We start from the raw sequence: 19,587 nt of genomic DNA, 5'->3' as shown, positions 1-19,587 counted from the left end.
GGAGGGGTACTGCTGGGTCTACTCCCATGAATCCTTCGTCCTTTCAAAATCTAGCAACTACACATTTTTTAAAAGAAGAGAATACATAAAATAGAGACAAAAATGTATCAACAGCAGTGTCAGATCAACAGATACGTTTTTATTAAAAGTTTCCAAATATCCAAAAATATGTTCATATGCTACTGTCATCTATTTGCTATGGTATCAACTAATGATAGAGCTCTAAGGTTCTCAATCAGTTAATGTACAGAAGGTGGACTTTTTTCAATGTTGCCACATGAGCTGTAGCAAGGGTGCTGAAGGTCCATTTTCACTGACCATGAATTAGCCTCCAAGATGGGCATATTGTTCAAAAGGACATAAACTTCCTTAAAATACAATGAACATTTGAACACAAAATGAACACGATAATTACTTCTTCCCAGAAAAAAAATGAATGTCTGGACCTGGCCAATTTCAACACATAAAGACACTCTCTCCAACACATGAGTCAGGAGAAAGTGCCCTGGTCAAGGGTAATGCAATATTATTTGCAGGCAACAGATCTGCAGGTTCCAACCCAAAGTGGCATAATGAAATTACTTCAATGGCTTTCCTAACATGCATGACCAAGCTCACTGAGAAGCCATGTACTTTCCTTGAAAAAATGTTTTGTTTTGTTTTTTGCTTCCTAAGTCATTTTCAGGGGAATGATTATGTTTCCAGGGTAGTTGTGCATGCTAACTGCATAAGCCATCTTGAGCACCCTGGATAGGGTAAAGATGGGGTAAATACATGACAAATTAATGCATATGGGTTGTTTTAAATCAGACTATGTTTATGATTTCAAATTAGCCATTGGATATTTCCATGTTTTACTAAATAGTGAACGCCTACGGCTTTTGTTCAGCCCAGACGGCAGGACACGGATAGTGGAAATAAATGCCACCAAACCATCAGACAGCACCTCTTTTCTCTGCTAAGTACTGAAAAGCAACACAGCTTAAAGGCAATTTGCAATGGTCAGACTCCAGACTACTGCTCTGCTTCAGCCCTTGGGTCATGTGTGCCCTTTCTTCTCTCTGCTACTGCTAGCAGCTGCTCAGCAGACACTTCAAATCCAGCTTATATAACACAATCCACTTGCCACAAGATAAGCAAAAGGAGGAGAGGGCAGAAGGAGGCTGCTGAGGATCAGGGGACAGGAAACCAGCCAATTACCCTCCCTTAGGCCATGGGCACCATGAGCTTTTTATTTGAGAACCCCAATTCTGACACCCTCCATCCCACACCACCTCCACTGCCTATACCCAATTCAGCTACAGCAGTATCTTTCAGGCTTTGGATGGTCCATGTATGAGATCAGCTAAGCCACTTGTCTTTGCACAGGACCCTTTGCAGAGCAAAGAAGGGAATGCAAATCAAGGTATAGCAGAGTCACAACTTTTTTCATTTACAGCATACCAAGCTACTCAGATGACTGCCATTTACTTGGTCCCATTCAAGCATCGTCAATTATTCGAAAGAAAACTGCAAAGGGAAGAGCAATGCAGCCACGAGCAGGCAGACTAAATATTCTTTGTGGCGTGGCAACTTCTGTGAATGTGTACACAAAACTTAGTAATGCAGCCAACCTTTACATAACAATATGGGATCCTGTCAGCAGCCAGGCTGGCAAGAGGCCCCTTAAGTGGCTGGCTTCTGGCTTTGCTTCTCTTCTACCCACCTGGTGGAAGGAAAAGGATTCATTGAATAAGGATATTGGACGTGGAGGAGGAGAGGAGCAAAAAAACCCAAGAGTAGCCACACAGGGCAGAAAGTCCACCCTGCCTCATCTATGACAAGCAAACCCCCAAAGCTTCATAGGACCATGGACAATGGATCTTCCAGACCTTTCACATACTGGTCAGTCCAAACATCTCATGAGTTGCCCTGAGTCCTGCTAGGACAAGAATGGTGGACTGCCAAAACAAAACAAACTAAACAACAAAAAACAGCACTCCAGGGCTTTGCAATCTCCCAGAAATTTACCCCCCTACTTCCTCTCCCTGCGTAGGCCTGATTTCAAGCTCAACTAGTGAAGGAAGCAGCATGTGATAAGTTACTAAAAGACTAAGTGGAACCAGGGGAATGGGATTCAAAATCAAATTTGCCTCACTGCCAAACTGAGAAGCTCTAGGGCTAATCTGATTGCATGAGATCTGGGATGTGAAGCAGCAACAGCCCCAGTTAGTATCTTAATGGGAGTACTCCAAGGAGGTAGATGATGGCTACATGGAGGTAGATGATGGCAACCCACCTATCATAGAATAATAGAGTTTGAAGGGACCTCATAGGTCATCTGGTCCAACCCTCTGCACTATGCAGGACGCTCACATCCCAATCACTCATGTACTGTAACTTGCCACCCCTTTGCCTTCACAGAATCAGCCTCTCCGTCAGATGGCTATCTAGCCTCTGTTTAAAAATTTCCAAAGATGGAGAACCCACCACCTCCCGAGGAAGCCTGTTCCACTGAGAAACTGCTCTCACTGTCAGGAATTTCTTCTGGATGTCTAGATGGAATTTCATTTGAATTAATTTCATCCCATTTGTTTTGGTCTGTCCCTCTGGGGCAAGAGAGAACAATTCTGCTCCATCCTCCATATGGCACCCTTTTAAATACTTGAAGATGGTTATCAGATCCCCTCTCAGTCATCTCCTCTCGAGGCTAAACAGACCAAGCTCCCCCAACCTTTCTTCATACGTGTTGGTCTCCAAACCCCTCACCATCTTTGTTGCCCTCCTCTGGACACGTTTCAGTTTGTCAACATCCCTCTTTAATTGGGGTGCCCAAAACTGAACACAGTACTCCAAGTGAGGCCGAAACAGAGCAGAATAAAGCGGTACCATCACCTCCCGTGATCTGAACACGATACTCTGTTTGATACAGCCCAAAATTCCATTTGCCTTTTTAGCCACTGAGTTATACTGCTGACTCATGTTCAATGTATGGTCTATTAAGACTCCTGGATCCTTTTCGCACATGCTACTGCCAAGACAAGTCTCCCCCATCTTATATTGGTGTATTTGGTTTTTCTTACCTAAATGCAGAACTTTACATTTGTCCCTATTGAATTTCATTTTATTCAGTTTAGCCCACTTCTCGAGCCTATCAAGATCATCGACTATTTGCCTCTTGCCTAGAAAGCTGTAGGTCAGAGACAGGGTGCTCATACACTCTTGCTTTCTCAAAAAAAAAAAGCCTTTAAACAACTGAGATAATTCAAAGTAAAAGGGAATACTCCAGAGCAGTGGTTTCCAACCCCCGGTCCGGGGACCGGTGTCAGTCCATGGATCAGTCAGTCTGCAGCTCTTCCTTGTCTCCTCCCCGGCTGCTGTCTCAGGGGCTGCCCTGCCCACTCTGCCGCCGGCTCACCTTTTATGCTCTCCAGCTGCCACCATAGCTGGGGTTCCCTCTCGGCATGGCACTGCGCAGCTGCTGCTGGCAGTGCCCCCCAGCGGGCAGCGGGAAGTCAGCGGTGTCGGCGGGAAAGCAAGTAGAGCAGGGGCTCAGGCAGCGGCAGCGATGTCCCTCTGCAAAAGACTACCCCCCCCCCCCGCCGGGCCTCAGTAAAATTATCAAGCGTTGACCGGTCCCCGGTGATAAAAAGGTGGGGGACCACTGCTCCAGAGAGCTCTAGAGGATCCTGATATAGGCAATCGGAGATTAAGAATCTGTCATTGTTTTGGAAGCTAACTTCAAAGAGAGAGTCAAAGATCTCTCTATCCCTTGATTCATTCATTCCTGCTGAGAGATGGGTCTCCTTGTTTTCAGATCCACACTTGCAGTCAGCTTGCTCTGATCTATCTGATTTGCCTTCAAGGCACCTGGTTTCCGTTGCAGAGATCTAATCTCACATTCAGTGGCTCAAAAAGAGTAAGGCCCCTACGGTGGATGGGATTACTCCTGAATTCCTTAAAGAGAATGTTGATTGGTGGCCCCCCTTTCTAACACCTATTGGTTATATCCCTAAGGACTGGGGGACTGCAGTTGTGGCTCCTTTCTACAAGAAGGGTAACATAAATTATCCCTCAGACTACAGGCCTTTTAGTATTATAAGTATAACTAGAAATAAAGGCCGCTGTCCTCAGAATACTAGCACATGCAGGCCGGGGTGCGGGGGCCATAGGAAGGGGATGTGGAGAGGGTGGCCGGGTGTCGCCACAGGCGTGTGCAGCAGTGGCGGGTGCAGGGTGGAGGATCGAGCAGTGCGGCAGGGCAATGGCAGCGGGAAGAAGGCGACAGCAGCGAGGTGCTGCGGCAGCAGCGGGCTGGCTCTGCTGCGTTCGCGGCCCTGCTCTGTAGCCATCGGCGCAGCCAGGGCCCGGGGGCGGCGGCAGCGAGGTGTGGCAGCAGCCCGGCTCTGCAGCGTGCGAGGCAGCAGCCACGCCCTGTGGCAGCAGCCACGCCCTGTGGCAAAGGGGCGGCCAGAGCCCAGGGGCGATGGCAGCGAGGTGCGGTGTCGGCCCGGCTCTGCGGCGTTCACGAGCGCAGCCCCGCACTGTGGCCATTGGTGCTACCAGGGCCCGGAGGCGCCGGCGCAGGGAAGAGCTGCGGCGTGTGGGCAGGTGGCCCTGGTGGCGTGGCGGCGGGGAGAAGGCTTGGGGTTCCGGGAAGAAGAGGCGGTGAAGAGACCAACGGCGCAAGTGGTAAGTGGCGGCCGGGAGAAGGCTTGGGGTTCCGGGAAGGGACGTGCGGGGTCGGGGTGGGAAGGGTGCGTTGGTGGGACGCGGAGACCCATTTGGGGAGGCGCAGCGGGGAACTTGGAGGGCCAGGCGGAGCGAAAGCAGGTTTCCCTCAGCCCAGCGGCATGGGGCAAGGCTCCTCCGTGGCGGCCATGCCAGTATCCATGGCGACTTACTGTGCTGCGGGCGCAGAGGCGACAATGGCAGCCTCAGAGGAGTGGAGAGTTGGCGGAGCGGGCCAAGTAGCCAATGGTCCACTTGGCCCCGGAGTGGCACTCAGAGGAGCGAATCAGGAGCCTCTCCGCGAAGAGGCCCCTGATTCGCTCCACCGAATTTTTATCCCGGACAGCGCCCGCCCACTCTCCTCCCACTTACTCCTTACCCTTTTATTTAATACCGCGGAGCGGTTTAAAGATAAGCAAACTATATGCCAGGAACCTTCTAGACATCTCACTTGATCAGGAGACAATTTTAGCACAGGAACAAGCTGGTTTTAGGGAAGGCAGATCTACTATTGAGTATTGCCTTACTCTCCAACATCTTATTGAAAAGTAGATGTGAGTTCCTGCATTGTGCAGGGGGTTGAACTAGATGACTCAGGACGTCCTTTTCAACTCGATCATTCTACAGTGATATGGGTTCAGTCTCATTATACGTGGCATTTGTCAATTTTAAATCACCATTCGATTCCATTTCAAGTCTTTGTTTGTGGGCCAAACTGGAGGCATCTGCTATCAATAAGAGGCTTCTCTTTCTTGTCTGTGCCCTCCATGGACAGATTGAAATAAGAGTGAGACACAGCAGAGTTTGGCATCTCATTGAGTCCATTAACACCTACAAAGGGGTTTATGGCATGCACCTTTAAATGTAGGGGACTGGGCTATTAATTATGCAACTTAAAAAGGAATTGCATGGTTTTATGTTTGCAAATGAATGCTTTCTCGACTGACAATATTTTACTGAACAACTCATAATTCTAATGAAATCAGCCTATTGGTCGTTGTGGGGAGATAATCTGGAAGGGACAATCAGGATTGTCATGAAGAGGTATCTTATCCCTGGTAAAGGGATAATTTCTCTACTCAAAATTGTAACTCACAATTCTGTTTGTCTTGGTATCTAAAGCTTCAGCGTCAGAGGCATGCTATCAGATGTCTGCAGCAGATGGGCTCTATAATCTTGAGGGAGACTATTGTTTTCATGTTGGAAATAAGACCCTGGACCAGAAGAACCCTTGGCTTAGGGTTGGGTGCTTCAGTGTCCGAAGCAGCCGTTCGCGCCCGAAGCAGCCAGCGCTGTGGTGCAGGGGTGGGGAAGGCGCACACACATGCCTCCCCCTACCCCCGCGCTGGCTGCTTCGGGCGCGAACGGCCGCTTCAGACACCGAAGCGCCCAACCCTAGTATCAATCTGTCTTGATGACACATCATGTGCGAGTTAGTTTGCTGGAATGCCATGCTCAAGGTCAATGAGCTTTCCACACCTTAGCTAGAAGCAGGTTAGGAAGCATCCAGCACAGGGCTTTCTCAACCAGGGCTCCATGAAACCCTGGGGATTCTCGACAGCCCTGGCAGAGTTTCCCGAACAGGTGAGAGTTAATTAATTTATATATTTTATTTATTTATTTATTTTATTGGATGATATGACCTTATATGGTCATGTTGACCTGTTTCCCCCCCCCTTCCCAAATGGGCGTATCCACAGCTCTGCTTCCCAACCATATTCTGTGCAACTGTGCTGCTTCTGGGGTTTCTTTAAGCCTGAAGAACATTTCAGGGGTTTCTCAATGGTTAAAAAGTTGAGAAAGGCTTATCTAGCTGGTTCCCCCCATCCAAATGCAGTTTTCCCCCTCACCACATTCTAACCTTCCAATATTCAAGCCAAAAACTAACTTGTAGTATCAACTCTAATGTCTAGCCAAGAAGAAGAGTTGGTTCTTATATGCCGCTTTTTCTCTACCTGAAGGAGTCTCAAAGCGGCTTACATTCGCCTTCCCTTTCCTCTCCCCCCAACAGACACCCTGTGAGGCAGGGGAGGCTGAGAGAGTCCTGAGATTCCTGCTCAGTCAGAACAGCTTTATCAGTGCCGTTGCAAGCCCAAGGTCACCCAGCTGGCTTCATGTGGGGGAGTGCAGAATCGAGCCTGTCATGCCAGAAGTCTGCACTCCTAACCAATACACCAAACTGGCCACAATACATGGATGTTTTTAAGGTACTCTTCCTACTTTTCTCAGTGCTACAATGTAGGACAAAACAGTTTGGGGAAGTAAATGTTGTTCATGCTTACTGAGCGCAACTGTTACGCTGCTGTATTTTATTTCTTTATTTATTCATATTTATATACCGACCTCCCTAAAGACTCAGGGCGGTTTACATAGAACTGAAAACTATACATGGAAACATAAATATAATAACTATAACATTAATATTATTAACTGATAATAACAAGGTAACAGTATAACGTTAAACAATAGTAATACAAACAGGTCCAGGAGTCTTGGTGGATTTCTAGGGGGGAGGGGGGAGCAGGGGCCCTGCAAATGTTGTTGATTGTGCCTGGCCTCAGCCAAATGCCTGGTGGAAGAGCTCCCTTCTGCAGGCCCTGTGGAGTGGGTAACTCCAACACACACAAATACAGTTCTCAGCATGCCTTACAAATGCTTTGTATTAGCACCACACATAGATGGCCATCTAAGTACATGTCACTGGAGAGCCACACTGTGTAGATACAAGATATTGATGCTGGGACATGCATTCAATACGCATCCACAGAACTTCTCCTAGCAAGCAATAAATGCATGGAAGTATGGCTAAATGAAAAGCCCTCCTTTAGCCGGCTTCGGGCATCTCTTTTCAAAGGGCTCTTGTTTTAATAGGAAAGTACAGATGACAAACATACTGTAACTATGGCCACTGTTTGAGTACAATGGTCAAGTCAGACACTGGAGTTTTATATATGGATACATGTCTATGCGAAGTTGCACATGAGTGTCTGGGGCCCCAAACTGAAAGTGACACAAAGTATAATGTACAACCACACCTGGAAATCAAATTAACCCATTTCAAAACTCACACCATGCTTTCCCATTATATACAGAGGAGCAGCAAAGACTGCGTTAAAAGCGGGCTAGAGTGGCTGCTCCCCCCCCCCCCCATGACAAGCTGTAGACAGCAGCAAGAATGAAGTGGAGGACGTGGAGGCCTCCCTGCCCCCACTGAAGCTTACAACACCGGGAAGGAGGCAAAGGAGACGTGTACAGCAATGCTCACCTCTGGCAGGGATGGGAAGTCTGGCTATCTCCTCCATGGAGGGCGCATAGTCCTCGCCAATACCGAGGGCTGGGAAGGCTGGTCAGGGCTCCGCTGTGGAGGCAGGTAGGTGGTGAAGAGGCAGGGCAGGTTCACAGGCCCTCCGTGGAGAAGGCAGCTGTCCTTCTCAACCCCCGCAGGAAGTAAGCAGGCAGCAGACACTGGCACAGGCTCCACAAGATGGTCAGCCTTCATAGCCCCCACTGGTGGTAAGGAGGGGTGCTGGCTGGTTGTACCAAGTAGCTTACCTTCTGCCAGCACCCTCCTCCAAAGGGCCAATCAGAGGGCCTGCGCATCGTCAGAAGCACCCTTCACATTTTATATGTGATATAATCCCACTATAGATTTGTAGATTCTTCCCTCTGCCCAAAAGAGAGTGCCCAACTTCCAGCCAAACTTTCTCCTAGGAGAGGAAAGTCCATCTCTAGCAACTGCTCACATTTGAAAAGAGGCCCCATCAGTCCCTGAGAGGAATCCAAAGAATCGCATAACCAGCTCATATCACCACTAATAGATTGAGCATGTTTCTCTCCATGGCAGTTTGGAAATGGGGAGAGAGAGTGCACATGGTCTTTCACACTCAATTAAACAGTGGTCCCCAACCTTTTTATCACCGGGGACTGGTCAACGCTTGACAATTTTACTGAGGCTCGGAGGGGGGGAGGGGAGTCTTTTGCCAAGGGATGTCACCGCCACCTGAGCCCCTGCTCCACTTGCTTTCCTGCCGGTGCCCCTGACTTCCCGCCGCCCGCTGGGGGGCGCTGCCAGCAGCAGCTGTGCAGTGCCACGCCGAGGGGGAGCCCCAGCCATGGCAGCCGCCGGAGGGCACCAAAGGTGAGCTGGTGGCAGAATGGCAGGGCAGCCCCCAAGGCAGCAACCAGGGAGGACGAGGAGACGCTTCGGCCCAGTATCGATTGATCCACGGACCGGGACCGGTCCCCGGTCCGGTGGTTGGAGACCACTGCTCTAAACCCAACCAAGACAGATACAATTAAAGGCCAGCAGCAAGATGCCAGCTTATTCCACAAAACATGTAGTCAGAAATCTGTTTATCTGCATAATTCAGAGAATTCATATGCTGCCCTTCCATAGCCCTGCCCAAGATAGCTACAACAGAAACTGATTCTGAGGGAATAATTTCAGCCTTCTTTCAGAGTAGCTACACCCAAAGTTTTGTTCATTCAAAAGAAGTGAACGTGAAAGCTGATGCAACTTCCTTTTCCATTTCAACTGCAGGAGGCAGGGTGTAGAGAGAAGGCACCATTGTGATCTGTAAAGGGACAAGAACAGGCTTCCCCAAGTAAAAACACAAAGCGCCAGGACAAGTAGGCTGAGCATCTGCATTGTACAAAAAAAGGTCCAAAAGTCAATTCCAAAAGTCAAGGAATCAGGTTGTAGGAAGTGACACGGATTTTACAAGAAAATTTGAATCAGGGGATTTTCCAATTAAAATTTAAACATTTAAACAATGTCCGCAACATTCAGCTCATCCTCAACCAGGGCCAGAGCTTTCTCCATCCTGGACCCCAGAAGAGATCAAAGCCCTGACGAAACTTGAACAGTTGTGCAGGGGCTAGAAAAGGGAGCTCCTCCACCAGGCATTTGGCTGAGGTTGACCTGAACCAATCATCTTCCATTGGCCCCTGAGCCTCCTTCCTCTGAAGAACACAGCCAATTCGTCCAACTCATGGGGTCATCAGTATGCTGTAGCTCAATTAATGTTCTCACCATTGTTCTACTGTTCTATTATATTGTTCTATGTTATCACTGTATTGTTATTGTTTATAACTACAGGGTTATCTGTATTGTTCCCTGTTTTTATGTAAACCACCCACAGCCTCAGGGGAGGACAGTATATCTGTAACTGCTCCACGGGAGCGGTATAAATAAAGCAGTTAGGGCAAGGGGGGTGGGCAGAGTCCAGGATGGGGAACAGAGCCTATTGGCCCTTGGCCCAGGACTGTGCAGCCCGGATTGGCCCCCTGAACTCAGGACTGCCTGCCAAGCCCACTAACTCGCTCGCCTGCTGCCGCCTGCTGCTATTACAAAAACCCACTTACCTTGGAGCTTGGCTCCGACAAGGTAGGGGCGGCAGGGCGCCGATGAGCGAGCCTTCCTGGCAGGGAAAGGGGCAGGGATGCCACGTCGGAGACGCAGCGGCCCTGCTCCTTTCCCCGTCAGGAAGCCGGGGCCTGGGGTGGGAGGAGGGCGGAAAATGAGGATTTCCCGCTGGGAAAGGAGCAGACCCTGCTCCTTTCCCGCACCGCGGCCGGGGTCCCGGGGGGAGGGGCGCCCAGGAACGATGCTAGAGCCCACTGGAAATTTAGTATACAGCGGGCTTGATGTCTAGTAAATATAATAAAAAATTTAAAAATCTAACGCGATTTTTCTGCAACACAACTATAGCACAACAATCCTTATATACGAGGAAGGAAAATCTTCCATTTTAGCAAAAGTTTCATATTACTGGTAGTAGGCGATATGAAAGAATTCTGATTGAAACCCTGAATAGATGCTCATCTGCAGAACAGAAATATTAACTATGGCAGACCAACAGTCTGGTTCAGTGTAAGGTAGTTTGATGTGTTGAAACCCATAGCTATTACAGTCCAATGAAGGCATCTGACTACATGAAGACTTGATTTGGAAAAGTCTCATAATATCCAAAACCAGAGTAAGGTTTTTTGTTTTTTAAAGTCTCGTTCTACAGTAACTAGCAAGAAGTTGGGTAAGCTAATAGAGATCTACTACCTTTTTTTCATCAAAGGAGAGGAAGTCTTTGTAAGCCACTATGGCAGTGGTCCCCAACCTTTCTGAGGCTGGGACCGACAGGGCATCGGGCTGCACCTGCGGCCCGCGCGGGCCACGCCCATGCATCGGGCCGCGCCCACACGGGCACGGCACGGATTCCCTCTCCCCGCCCTCCTGCAGTAAGACGCTTTCCGGGCTGCAAGCTTGCGGCCTGGGAAGTTTTTTACTGGGGGGGGGGCGGGGAGAGGGAGCCGCGACCCGGCGCCATGGCCTTCGCGGCCCGGCACCGGGCTGCAGCCCGCAGGTTGGGGACCACTGCACTATGGGACTCCTGTGGGTAGTGAAAAGCAGGGTATAAAAAACCAGATCTTCCTCATCTTCTTCACACATCAAGATAGCTAGGTCCACTGAACTATGGAAAAAACAATCCTCCAAGTTTAAGACTAAAAAGGTAAATTACATTTATCTTATGGGCGAACGGAATCTACACAAGCACTCTCGTAGATTATTCCAATATTGCATAATATGTCTGGGTTTCTTACAGCAAGGTCACATACACTCTTTTCCCTTCAGTAGCAAGACATCTCTCCAAAGCCAAACATCAGGATAACTGAATAGGACCAATGTGCAGAAGAGCAAGAGAAAGCCACTAGTTTTTTCACAAGAGTTTCCTGTGGAAGCTACAAACACAGACACAGAATTTCCAGCAGGCCAAAAGACCATGCAAAGAGAGAGTGCATCATTCCTGTCAAAGTTACAACTCACGACAGGGAAAAGGTGGATAGAAGACTGGGAAGAGGACAGGCTGTTGGCTGCATTCTCTGTAGTCATATTCAACTAATGGCAATGCTCCCCTCCAGAGCAAGAAGCCTTCTGTTAATATCAGTCACTTGTAGAAGGCTTCTTGCACCAGCTGAAAGCTCCACTAAATCCCCAACCCTCCAAAACGATTACTGTAAAAGGGGCAATGGTCCCACTGCAGAAAGTAGACGCCTCAGCTTTCTCCTAACAGAATTGCTTGAGCAAGATTTTAGGAGAAGGATAATTCATATTTTCCCTACATTTACTGAGGGTGAACTGATGTTCAATATTATCTGCAAATACAATCATGCAGCTATTTGTGCAAGGCTATGGAGTATTTTAAGTAACTGACTAATCGGTCACCTCTATCAGACCCTGGTCAAGAAGGGATTACCATTTCTATATTGGGGGAGGTTGATGTGTCTGGTCTACACTAGCCCTACCTCCTTAGATCTCAGACACTAACCATGGTCAGCCCTAGTTATTACTTGGATGAGAGACCAACAACAAAATCCGGGGCTGCTTCATATAAGCAGGCAATGGCAAACCACCTGAGAACATCTCGTTCTGGTGATTTGATGGCTCTTTCCATCACCATCTTGGGGGAGGTGCAGCTAATCCAAGGGTCTTCTGTATGGTGCCTGTGGGTGTCCTGGTGCATACCGTTCTGGGTGCCAGCCAAGTAGTTTTACAAGCAGGATGGTGAGGGCTTTGGCCATCAAGGCTCCTGACTGGTCAGATTATTAAAAATGTTGCTTTAGCAGCAGTTGCCCTCACATACATCACAAGGATCTCTGTGGCTGAAGTTAAGTCACAGCAGCTACTTTGTGTCTGGTTCTGGCATTTTGTAGCTGTGTCAGAATTCCAAAGTTGCTCACAGGCTCAAAAAAATTGGGAGCCCATAAACTAATCTGAGGTTTGGGAGCCCATAAAAAACTTAATGAGATCTCGGGTGAAGCAAAATTTGATCCCCAGAACACCTTGTTCACAGATGTGTTGCTTTAAGTTTGGGGGACTGATATTAACCAGGACCAAACAATCCCTAGTAAGTAGGTTGACCAACACCTTGCCAGAGAACTGAAAGGCATAGCTTGTAAGAATCAGTACCTTCCAGATGTGGACAGCCTCCAGCTGGTCCAAAACACTCTGGGGTCAAATGCTGCTTCCCCCCCAGCTTTTGGGCCAAAATGGGTGCTATCCCCATCATACAGTGCCACAGGTTAAACAAAGATTTTCTTACTTTCTTCTACCTTCCCAAGCAAGCACAGAAAAATCCCAAGGAAAACAATGCTGTGGCCCAAAGACACGGTAACCCAGGTTTAATCCCTGGCATCCCATTAAATGGTTGAATATCACACAACTTTGCCTTACCCATCACAGTCAGCACTCTGATAGCCACTGACTCTCCAGTGTCTTAGGTGAGCCTTTTCTATTAATTATGCAGCTATTAGAAAAGACCAGTATATTAGATGATAGAGAAATCCTTTCAGATTAGGTAATGCTGTGCTAGATAAACCCATTTTATCAAAAAAAGGACCTCAAGCAGCGGGGGCCAACAAGGTCTGCATGAAATTCTGGACAAATACTGCCAGTTGGCACACATCAGTCTGAACCAGGTGGACCAATGGTTTGATTCTGTTTTAGGCAGCCATTTACTAGGTGTCCAGTGCCAGATGTTCTTCCATATAGATCTGAGGTTTACCTCGAGTCATCTCCATATAAATGCTTTTATGCAACAGGAATCAAGAACAGTTTCTGCACAACATATAGCAGAAAATACTAGACTAAGACCAGCCACCTGATTATATGTAAGCCAAACACACGATGAGCAGTAAAAGCACTTGCTCCACATGCAGGAGATGGCAGCTTTGGCTTCTATAACTCTACCTTTTAATATCAAAGAAAGCAGGTGCCAGCCAGAGTAAACTATTCCAATCTAAGTACTTAAAATAAACCCCAGTAAGTATTTCCAAAGTAAAGGCAGCTTTGAAATTTACACTTTCATTGGTCCAAGCACTCATTATTGTCTTGGACGGTGCAACAGTTATGGTGCTGCGCTAGTATCTGGGATACCCAGATTCAGCCCATGGAAGTTTGCTGGGTGACCTTGTACTAGTTACTGGCCTTCAAATGAGTACAGGGGTGTTACAGTGAGGCAAAAGTGGGTTGGAAGAACCGGGTCCACTACCTCCTGCTCCGGGAAGGATCAAGAATATTAGCAAAAACGTGCTGGAGATGTACCCTCTAATGCTGTGGTGCGATGTTCTGGCAGTATGCTTGCAGAGGGAAAGCCCCAGAAACAGCTGCAGCACAGACGAGAGCGCTCAGGCCTTGTTCCCCAGAGACCGTTGGGAGGGGGGGTTATAGGCCTCAGCGACCCTCCCATCTCGGGGTAGAAATCCAGGAGGGCCGAGGGCGAGAGGGTCGGATCTCGCCCCGCCAGACGCCGCCGCGCCTCAGCCCCGGAGCTCCCGCGTCTCGATGCCCGGGGGAGGAGGGGGGTTGGCGGCGGCGAAGGCGGCCCAACGTCCCGCCCCCTCCCAGGCCGTGCGGCCTCCTCCTCCTTCTCACCTGGCGGACGCGGTGCAGCGCGTCGGCGAAGCCTTCGGCCTTAATCCCCCCCACGGGCGCCGCGCTCGGGCCCTGCGCCAGCTCCGCCATGACACGCGCCGCCGCCGCCGCTCCTTCTTCTTCCTGCCGCCACCCGCCACTCAACCGCCGCCGCCCGCCCCTCTCTCCCGCCGTCCTGCGCCCAGGGGCTCAAGCGTTCTCGGCTCCCTCCGCCTGGGGATCCGTACCCGGAAAAGGAAATTCCTCCCTCGCTTCCGCCGGAAAAAGGAAGCGGGGGCAAACGAGGGAAGGAGGGGCGGGGAAAAATCTCCAAGGGCTGGGATAGAGGGGTTTCAGCGTGACGTCAACGCCAGACCAGAACGAGGCCAGGGGCGCGGCCGCCGCTTCCGGAGGACGGGAGGCTCGTGTGGTCACGTGGCCAGGGCGGCTCCGCGTGGCTCCGCGAGAAGGCCAAGGGGGCGGCGCGTAACAGGGAGAAGCGCTTGGGTATGTTGGGGCACCAGTGCGCTTGCGCCGAGAAGGATTGCGGCTGTCTGCCGGGCGCGTCGGTGTGATCGCGCCGCGGATCTTACTCGGCCCGGACGCGGCGGCCGGATTTAGAGGGGGAGCCCCGTCAGCCCCCTCAGAGAATGGTCGTGAGGCGCGAGTGGAGCAGCAGGGCTGCCTGCGGGGCGGGGGGGGGGCACTCTCCTTTCACGGGAAGGGTGTGGGGCGCCAGGGGCTTCAGTGGGGGGTAATGCAACGGGGCCCACCCTCCCGAGCAGCCCTTGTCTCCAGCGGAGCGGATCTCTGCAGGCTGGAGTGGAGCTGGATCCACGGGATCCCCAGGCCCCACCTGGAGGTTGGCATCCTTATGGCTCGTGTATGCTGGAATCAGAGTGTTCCTTCCATATTCACTTCTAAGTTCAGGAATACCGTCGTGTACACACGTCAGTTAGTTGCTAAGGAGAAGTTCTCGTAATCCAAACCAAAAGGCCGCACAATTTCTGAGAAAGCAAGAAGGTCTGCTCTGACTTTTTGCTTCAGCCACAAGCAGTATGTTTTTATTTACTTGCTTGTCATTTGATCTTTTTAAATGGCCTTTTTTTACCACCTAGTTGCAATTGACTTGTGTGAATCCTGCCTGTTTTCAAGCTGAGAGTCATTCCGAGGGGGTTGCCTGCCTTCTGTTTAGCACCACTGATATTCCTTGGGGGTCTTCCATCCCAATACTACCCAGGGCTGATCCTGCATAGCTTCTGAGGAGTAGTCTTTTGGCTAAACGTCTTCATACCTTCGAGCCACATGCCCATAAATATATATTGTTACCTGCGGGACTGCTTGGTTGCTTATGCCCCCCGCAGGGCTCTTTGCTCTGTGGGTATGAACTTACTGGTAGTCCCGGGCCCTCGGGAAGCTCTCCTGGCCTCGACCCAGGCCAGGACCTTTTGGGTTCTGGCCCCAACCTGGTGGAATGAGCTCCCGGAAGAGCTTAGGGCCCTGCCAGAGTTGTCAACTTTCCACAGGGCCTGTAAGACAGCGCTCTTCCGTCAGGCAGATGGTTGAGGCCAGGGCGGATTCCCGCCATTCAATCTGGGATCCCCCATCACCATTGTGTCCATCAGTTCCCACTCTTAGGATGGCAAGACTGTGGCCTGGCTGGTCGAGAGGATAAATTGATCTATTCCTGTATGAGATGATCAAGCTTATCTGTTATTAACTTCTAGCTGTTGTAAATAGATTGTACAGTTCTGGCTGTCAGCTGACATAACTCTTTGATATCGCTATTGGTCTCTTCAGGTCCCTCGATGCCTCTAATCATCTCCATTTCTTTCTCCTCAAGTGTTAGAGATACTGGTTCCTCACAGGAGTTCTTTAAAACATCCTCCTCTAGAGGAGTGCGGCGCAATGAAGCCAGGGGGTAAACTGATTAGAGGTGGGAATGTTGTATTTTAATATATTATCTGGAGCAAAGTAATCTTCTATCTTTTTTTGCTTGCAAGCAGGAGTTGTCAAATCTTCCATTCCTTCTGTTCCCTCTAAATCCTGGATCCTCCTTTTTTGACCCATCTCTTGCAGGCTTATAGGGTAATTAACACGGCTCAGCGGTATACAGTAAACAATCCACGAGACCAGGATAAACTTTCGGTCTTTTCCAATAAAATTTAAAAGATGAGAAATTAGTACCAGTAATCCTTCTCAGTGTGCTTACCCGAGTTGCACATTTATCAGATAAGAGAATTCAGTTGTAGGCAGTCCGCTTTAAAAATCCTCCTTAATCAGCAGAGATAACTGTTCCAAGGACATGTGAGAAGGAATTCCAGTTGTTATTAATAAATAAAAGAACTTAAAAAAACTTAATTAACTGTTGAGAGATTAAAAGAGGGAGTTTAAGACTCCCAGCTCTCAGCATCAGAATCTTGCCGCCGCCATCTTGTCCTCCTCCTTTCCGGAGAATGAATTGATCTATTAGTACCGCCATCTTTTAATTTAATAATTTTAACAGTGTAATTGAGGTATTTAAGGAGTTTTATTGTATTTTTACTCTCTTATTGTGTAAACCGCCATGAGCCCGAACAGGAACGGTGGTATATAAATTCAAGTAAAAAATAATAAATAAAACAAATAGGGAATAATAGACTATAGAATTAGTGAAGGACTTGATCCTTATCACATAGTAGTTGGATACCTTGGAACAATGGCATCTGTTTTCTCTATGCACTTAAAATAGTAATAGGAGGAAACAACCACTGATGAAAATGCTACATTGAAAACAGTACAAATCTAGAGTCCGTTTTCATTGTTTGATTTTTATTAGAAAGAAGAGATAAAATATACTGTATTTCCATCTTTATTCATTGTTAAATTATATAACTCTTTGTAATAGCCTAGGATAGATTCTCCTATTTTTGGCTGCTAACTTCCAAGATCTGACAAGGTCAGACCAGCGGGGGCTATCTAGGTCAATTTAAACACCTTCAGGCTCCCATGAATATTATCCAAGGCGTTGTTGTTAGTTGTGAAATCGTTTCTGACCCATCGCAACCCCTGGACAATGGTCCTCCAGGCCTTCCTGTCCTCTACCATTCCCCGTAGTCCATTTAAGCTTGCACCGACTGCTTCAGTGACTCCATCCAGCCACCTCGTTCTCTGTCATCCCCTTCTTCTTTTCCCCTCGATCGCTCCCAGCATTAGGCTCTTCTCCAGGGTGTCCATCCTTCTCATGAGGTTGCCAAAGTATTTGAGTTTCAATTATCCAAGGTAGTTTACAGTTATACCACAAAATATAGATACTTGATCAAATCATTGGCAATGAACAGCAGTAATCCAAAAACAGCATAACAATGATATAAAAACTTCACAGCATAAAACTCAAAATATAAAAGAACAAAAAGTATAGTATAAAACAGCACGGAAACACATAAAACCAGAGCAACAGTACAGCGAACAAAGGTTTAAAGTCCATAAAATCAGTTTTGATTTTTAACTGCAGTAAGATATGATAAAAATGAAATCAGATGAAGGAAGGGCTTCTTCTACGTTTTTTGAGGGGGTGAGGCTAGATACCCATCTGTGCCCCCTTGCTATAGCTTCCCAGTGGAGAAGAGGCTGAGACTACCTCACAGCAGGACTGGACACATTTGTTCATTTATCCTGTGTGGCTGATTTAATAGTGGAAAGTGGTGGTTTGTTTGACTAAGATATACTTAGAAAATATAATTGCCCCAGAATACCCCATCTTGAATAGTTGAGACTTAACCTCATCAGCTGTGGTATGTGTAAAACAGCAGGGTGTGTGTGGTATTGGTGCCTTAGTGTGCATGCACATGCTTTTAAAAAGAGCTGAGGTCTGCAAGGGAAGCCATCACTCAATTTCAGTCAACGGAGCTCACGTGTGTCCCCCCCCCCAAAAAAAAACCAAGCTTTTTTAGACAGAACAAAGTTTGAATCCAGTGGCCCCTTTAAGGCCAGTGAAGTTTTATTCAACCTATAAACTTTTGTGTGCATGCACACATTTTTCAGATGCAGTGGAACAATTTAATCAGCCATTACATATTATGGGGGCTAGGAAGGGCTGGTTAGAGTCAAGATACATAAGGCAGAAGAAGAACAGTTGTTTTTTTGTACACCAGTTTTTACTACTCAAAGGAGTCTCAAGGTAGCTTACAATCATCTTCTCTTCCTCTCTCTACAACAGACAGCCTGTGAGGTAGGTTGGGCTGAGAGACACCTGAGAAAACTCTGACTGGCCTGAGATCACCCAGCTGGCTGCATGTGGAGGAGGAGTGGGGAACTGAACCCAGTTCTTCAGATTAGAGCAGGGGTAGTCAAACTGCGGCCCTCCAGATGTCCATGGACTACAATTCCCAGGAGCCCCCTGCCAGCGAATGCTGGCAGGGGGCTCCTGGGAATTGTAGTCCATGGACATCTGGAGGGCCGCAGTTTGACTACCCCTGGATTAGAGGCTGGCACTCTTAACAACTACACCAATGAGTCATTACAGCTCAGATTGGATTAAGGCAGTTGATAAGGTCTGTGAATCATTTAGCATATGAATACAAGACTTAACAAACAGATGTATGAATGAAGCTAGAACCAATGGCACCTCCAAGACCAACAAAGTTCAATTCTGGGTACAAGAGACATGGCCTGTGTAGATGCAAACTTCTTCGAATAAACAAACAGATTTCATCAAACATTATATATAGGAAGTGGGAGGTTAGTTGCCAAGAAGTCCTAATTAGAGTCAAGATATATAAGTAACTGAGCAATAAATACATCTAAGACTAGAATTACACATTTGGTAAGACATGTGAATAGCAACAATTTGTCTGTTATAGAGAAAAGTGGCATATAAGAACCAACTCTACTTCTGCAGGGAAGGAAACTGGAGATTTAAGGATGGAGGATGGGGACCTCAGAAAGCCAGCTTGGTGTAGTAGTTAAGAGCAGCAGCTGCAAACCTGGAGAACTGGATTTGATTCCCCACTCTTCCACATGGAGCCAACTGGGTGGCCTTTATTTTATTTGTTTTTTAATGTTTATACCGCTGCTCGTCCAGTGATCTCGCAGTGGTTCACAACAATAAAATAATAAAATACCATAAAACCCATAAAATCACCCCTACAACAATCCTTATCCATAGTTCCTCTTAATATTCCTGAAACAGCACAGGGAGTGGAGAGTGTCCGGCCGGTCTGAGATGGAATAGGGCCAATCTGGCCGACCCCTGATTGGCCTTGCCCCAACACCTCCCGCCTTACGAGCCTGAACACTCGCCTCACTCACCTTACAGTTTCAATGGGAGGAGCCAGCAGCCCACGCCATTCTGACAACGGCCCGGCCCGCTGTGCACCCGCAGCCCTCCAGCCGCAAGACTCCCCCTTGCTGCCGCCGCCCTCTGCCAGACCAGCAGGGGGCCAGCAGGGAAGGTGCCACTGACAACTGCTGACTGTGTGACTCGCCCAGCC

General features: G+C 48.3%; 1 protein-coding gene and 1 long non-coding RNA gene across 7 annotated transcripts in view; one reads left to right on the top strand and one right to left on the bottom strand.

The window, feature by feature from the left end:
- Positions 1-14,375, bottom strand: part of FUBP3 (far upstream element binding protein 3) — a 95,980-nt gene extending 81,605 nt beyond the window's left edge. For 2 of the 5 annotated variants that reach the window (XM_077306814.1, XM_077306816.1), the window contains exon 1: positions 14,138-14,375. In XM_077306814.1, coding sequence (XP_077162929.1) covers positions 14,138-14,227 — 90 coding nt within the window. In that variant the 5' untranslated portion in view covers positions 14,228-14,375. The remainder of the gene's footprint in view (positions 1-14,137) is intronic. The other 3 variants (XM_077306815.1, XM_077306817.1, XM_077306818.1) reach the window with 3 other exon arrangements.
- A 50-nt stretch (positions 14,376-14,425) lies between these two features.
- LOC143822115 (uncharacterized) overlaps positions 14,426-19,587 on the top strand; it is a 74,756-nt gene continuing 69,594 nt past the window's right edge. For both annotated transcript variants that reach the window (XR_013226048.1, XR_013226050.1), the window contains exon 1: positions 14,426-14,623. This is a non-coding gene — a long non-coding RNA (uncharacterized LOC143822115). The remainder of the gene's footprint in view (positions 14,624-19,587) is intronic.

Source organism: Paroedura picta, chromosome 12 (genome assembly GCF_049243985.1).
Source record: "Paroedura picta isolate Pp20150507F chromosome 12, Ppicta_v3.0, whole genome shotgun sequence".
NCBI lineage: Eukaryota > Metazoa > Chordata > Lepidosauria > Squamata > Gekkonidae > Paroedura > Paroedura picta.
Note: the sequence above shows the minus strand (reverse complement) of the source record. Positions and strands in the feature narration are given on the sequence as shown.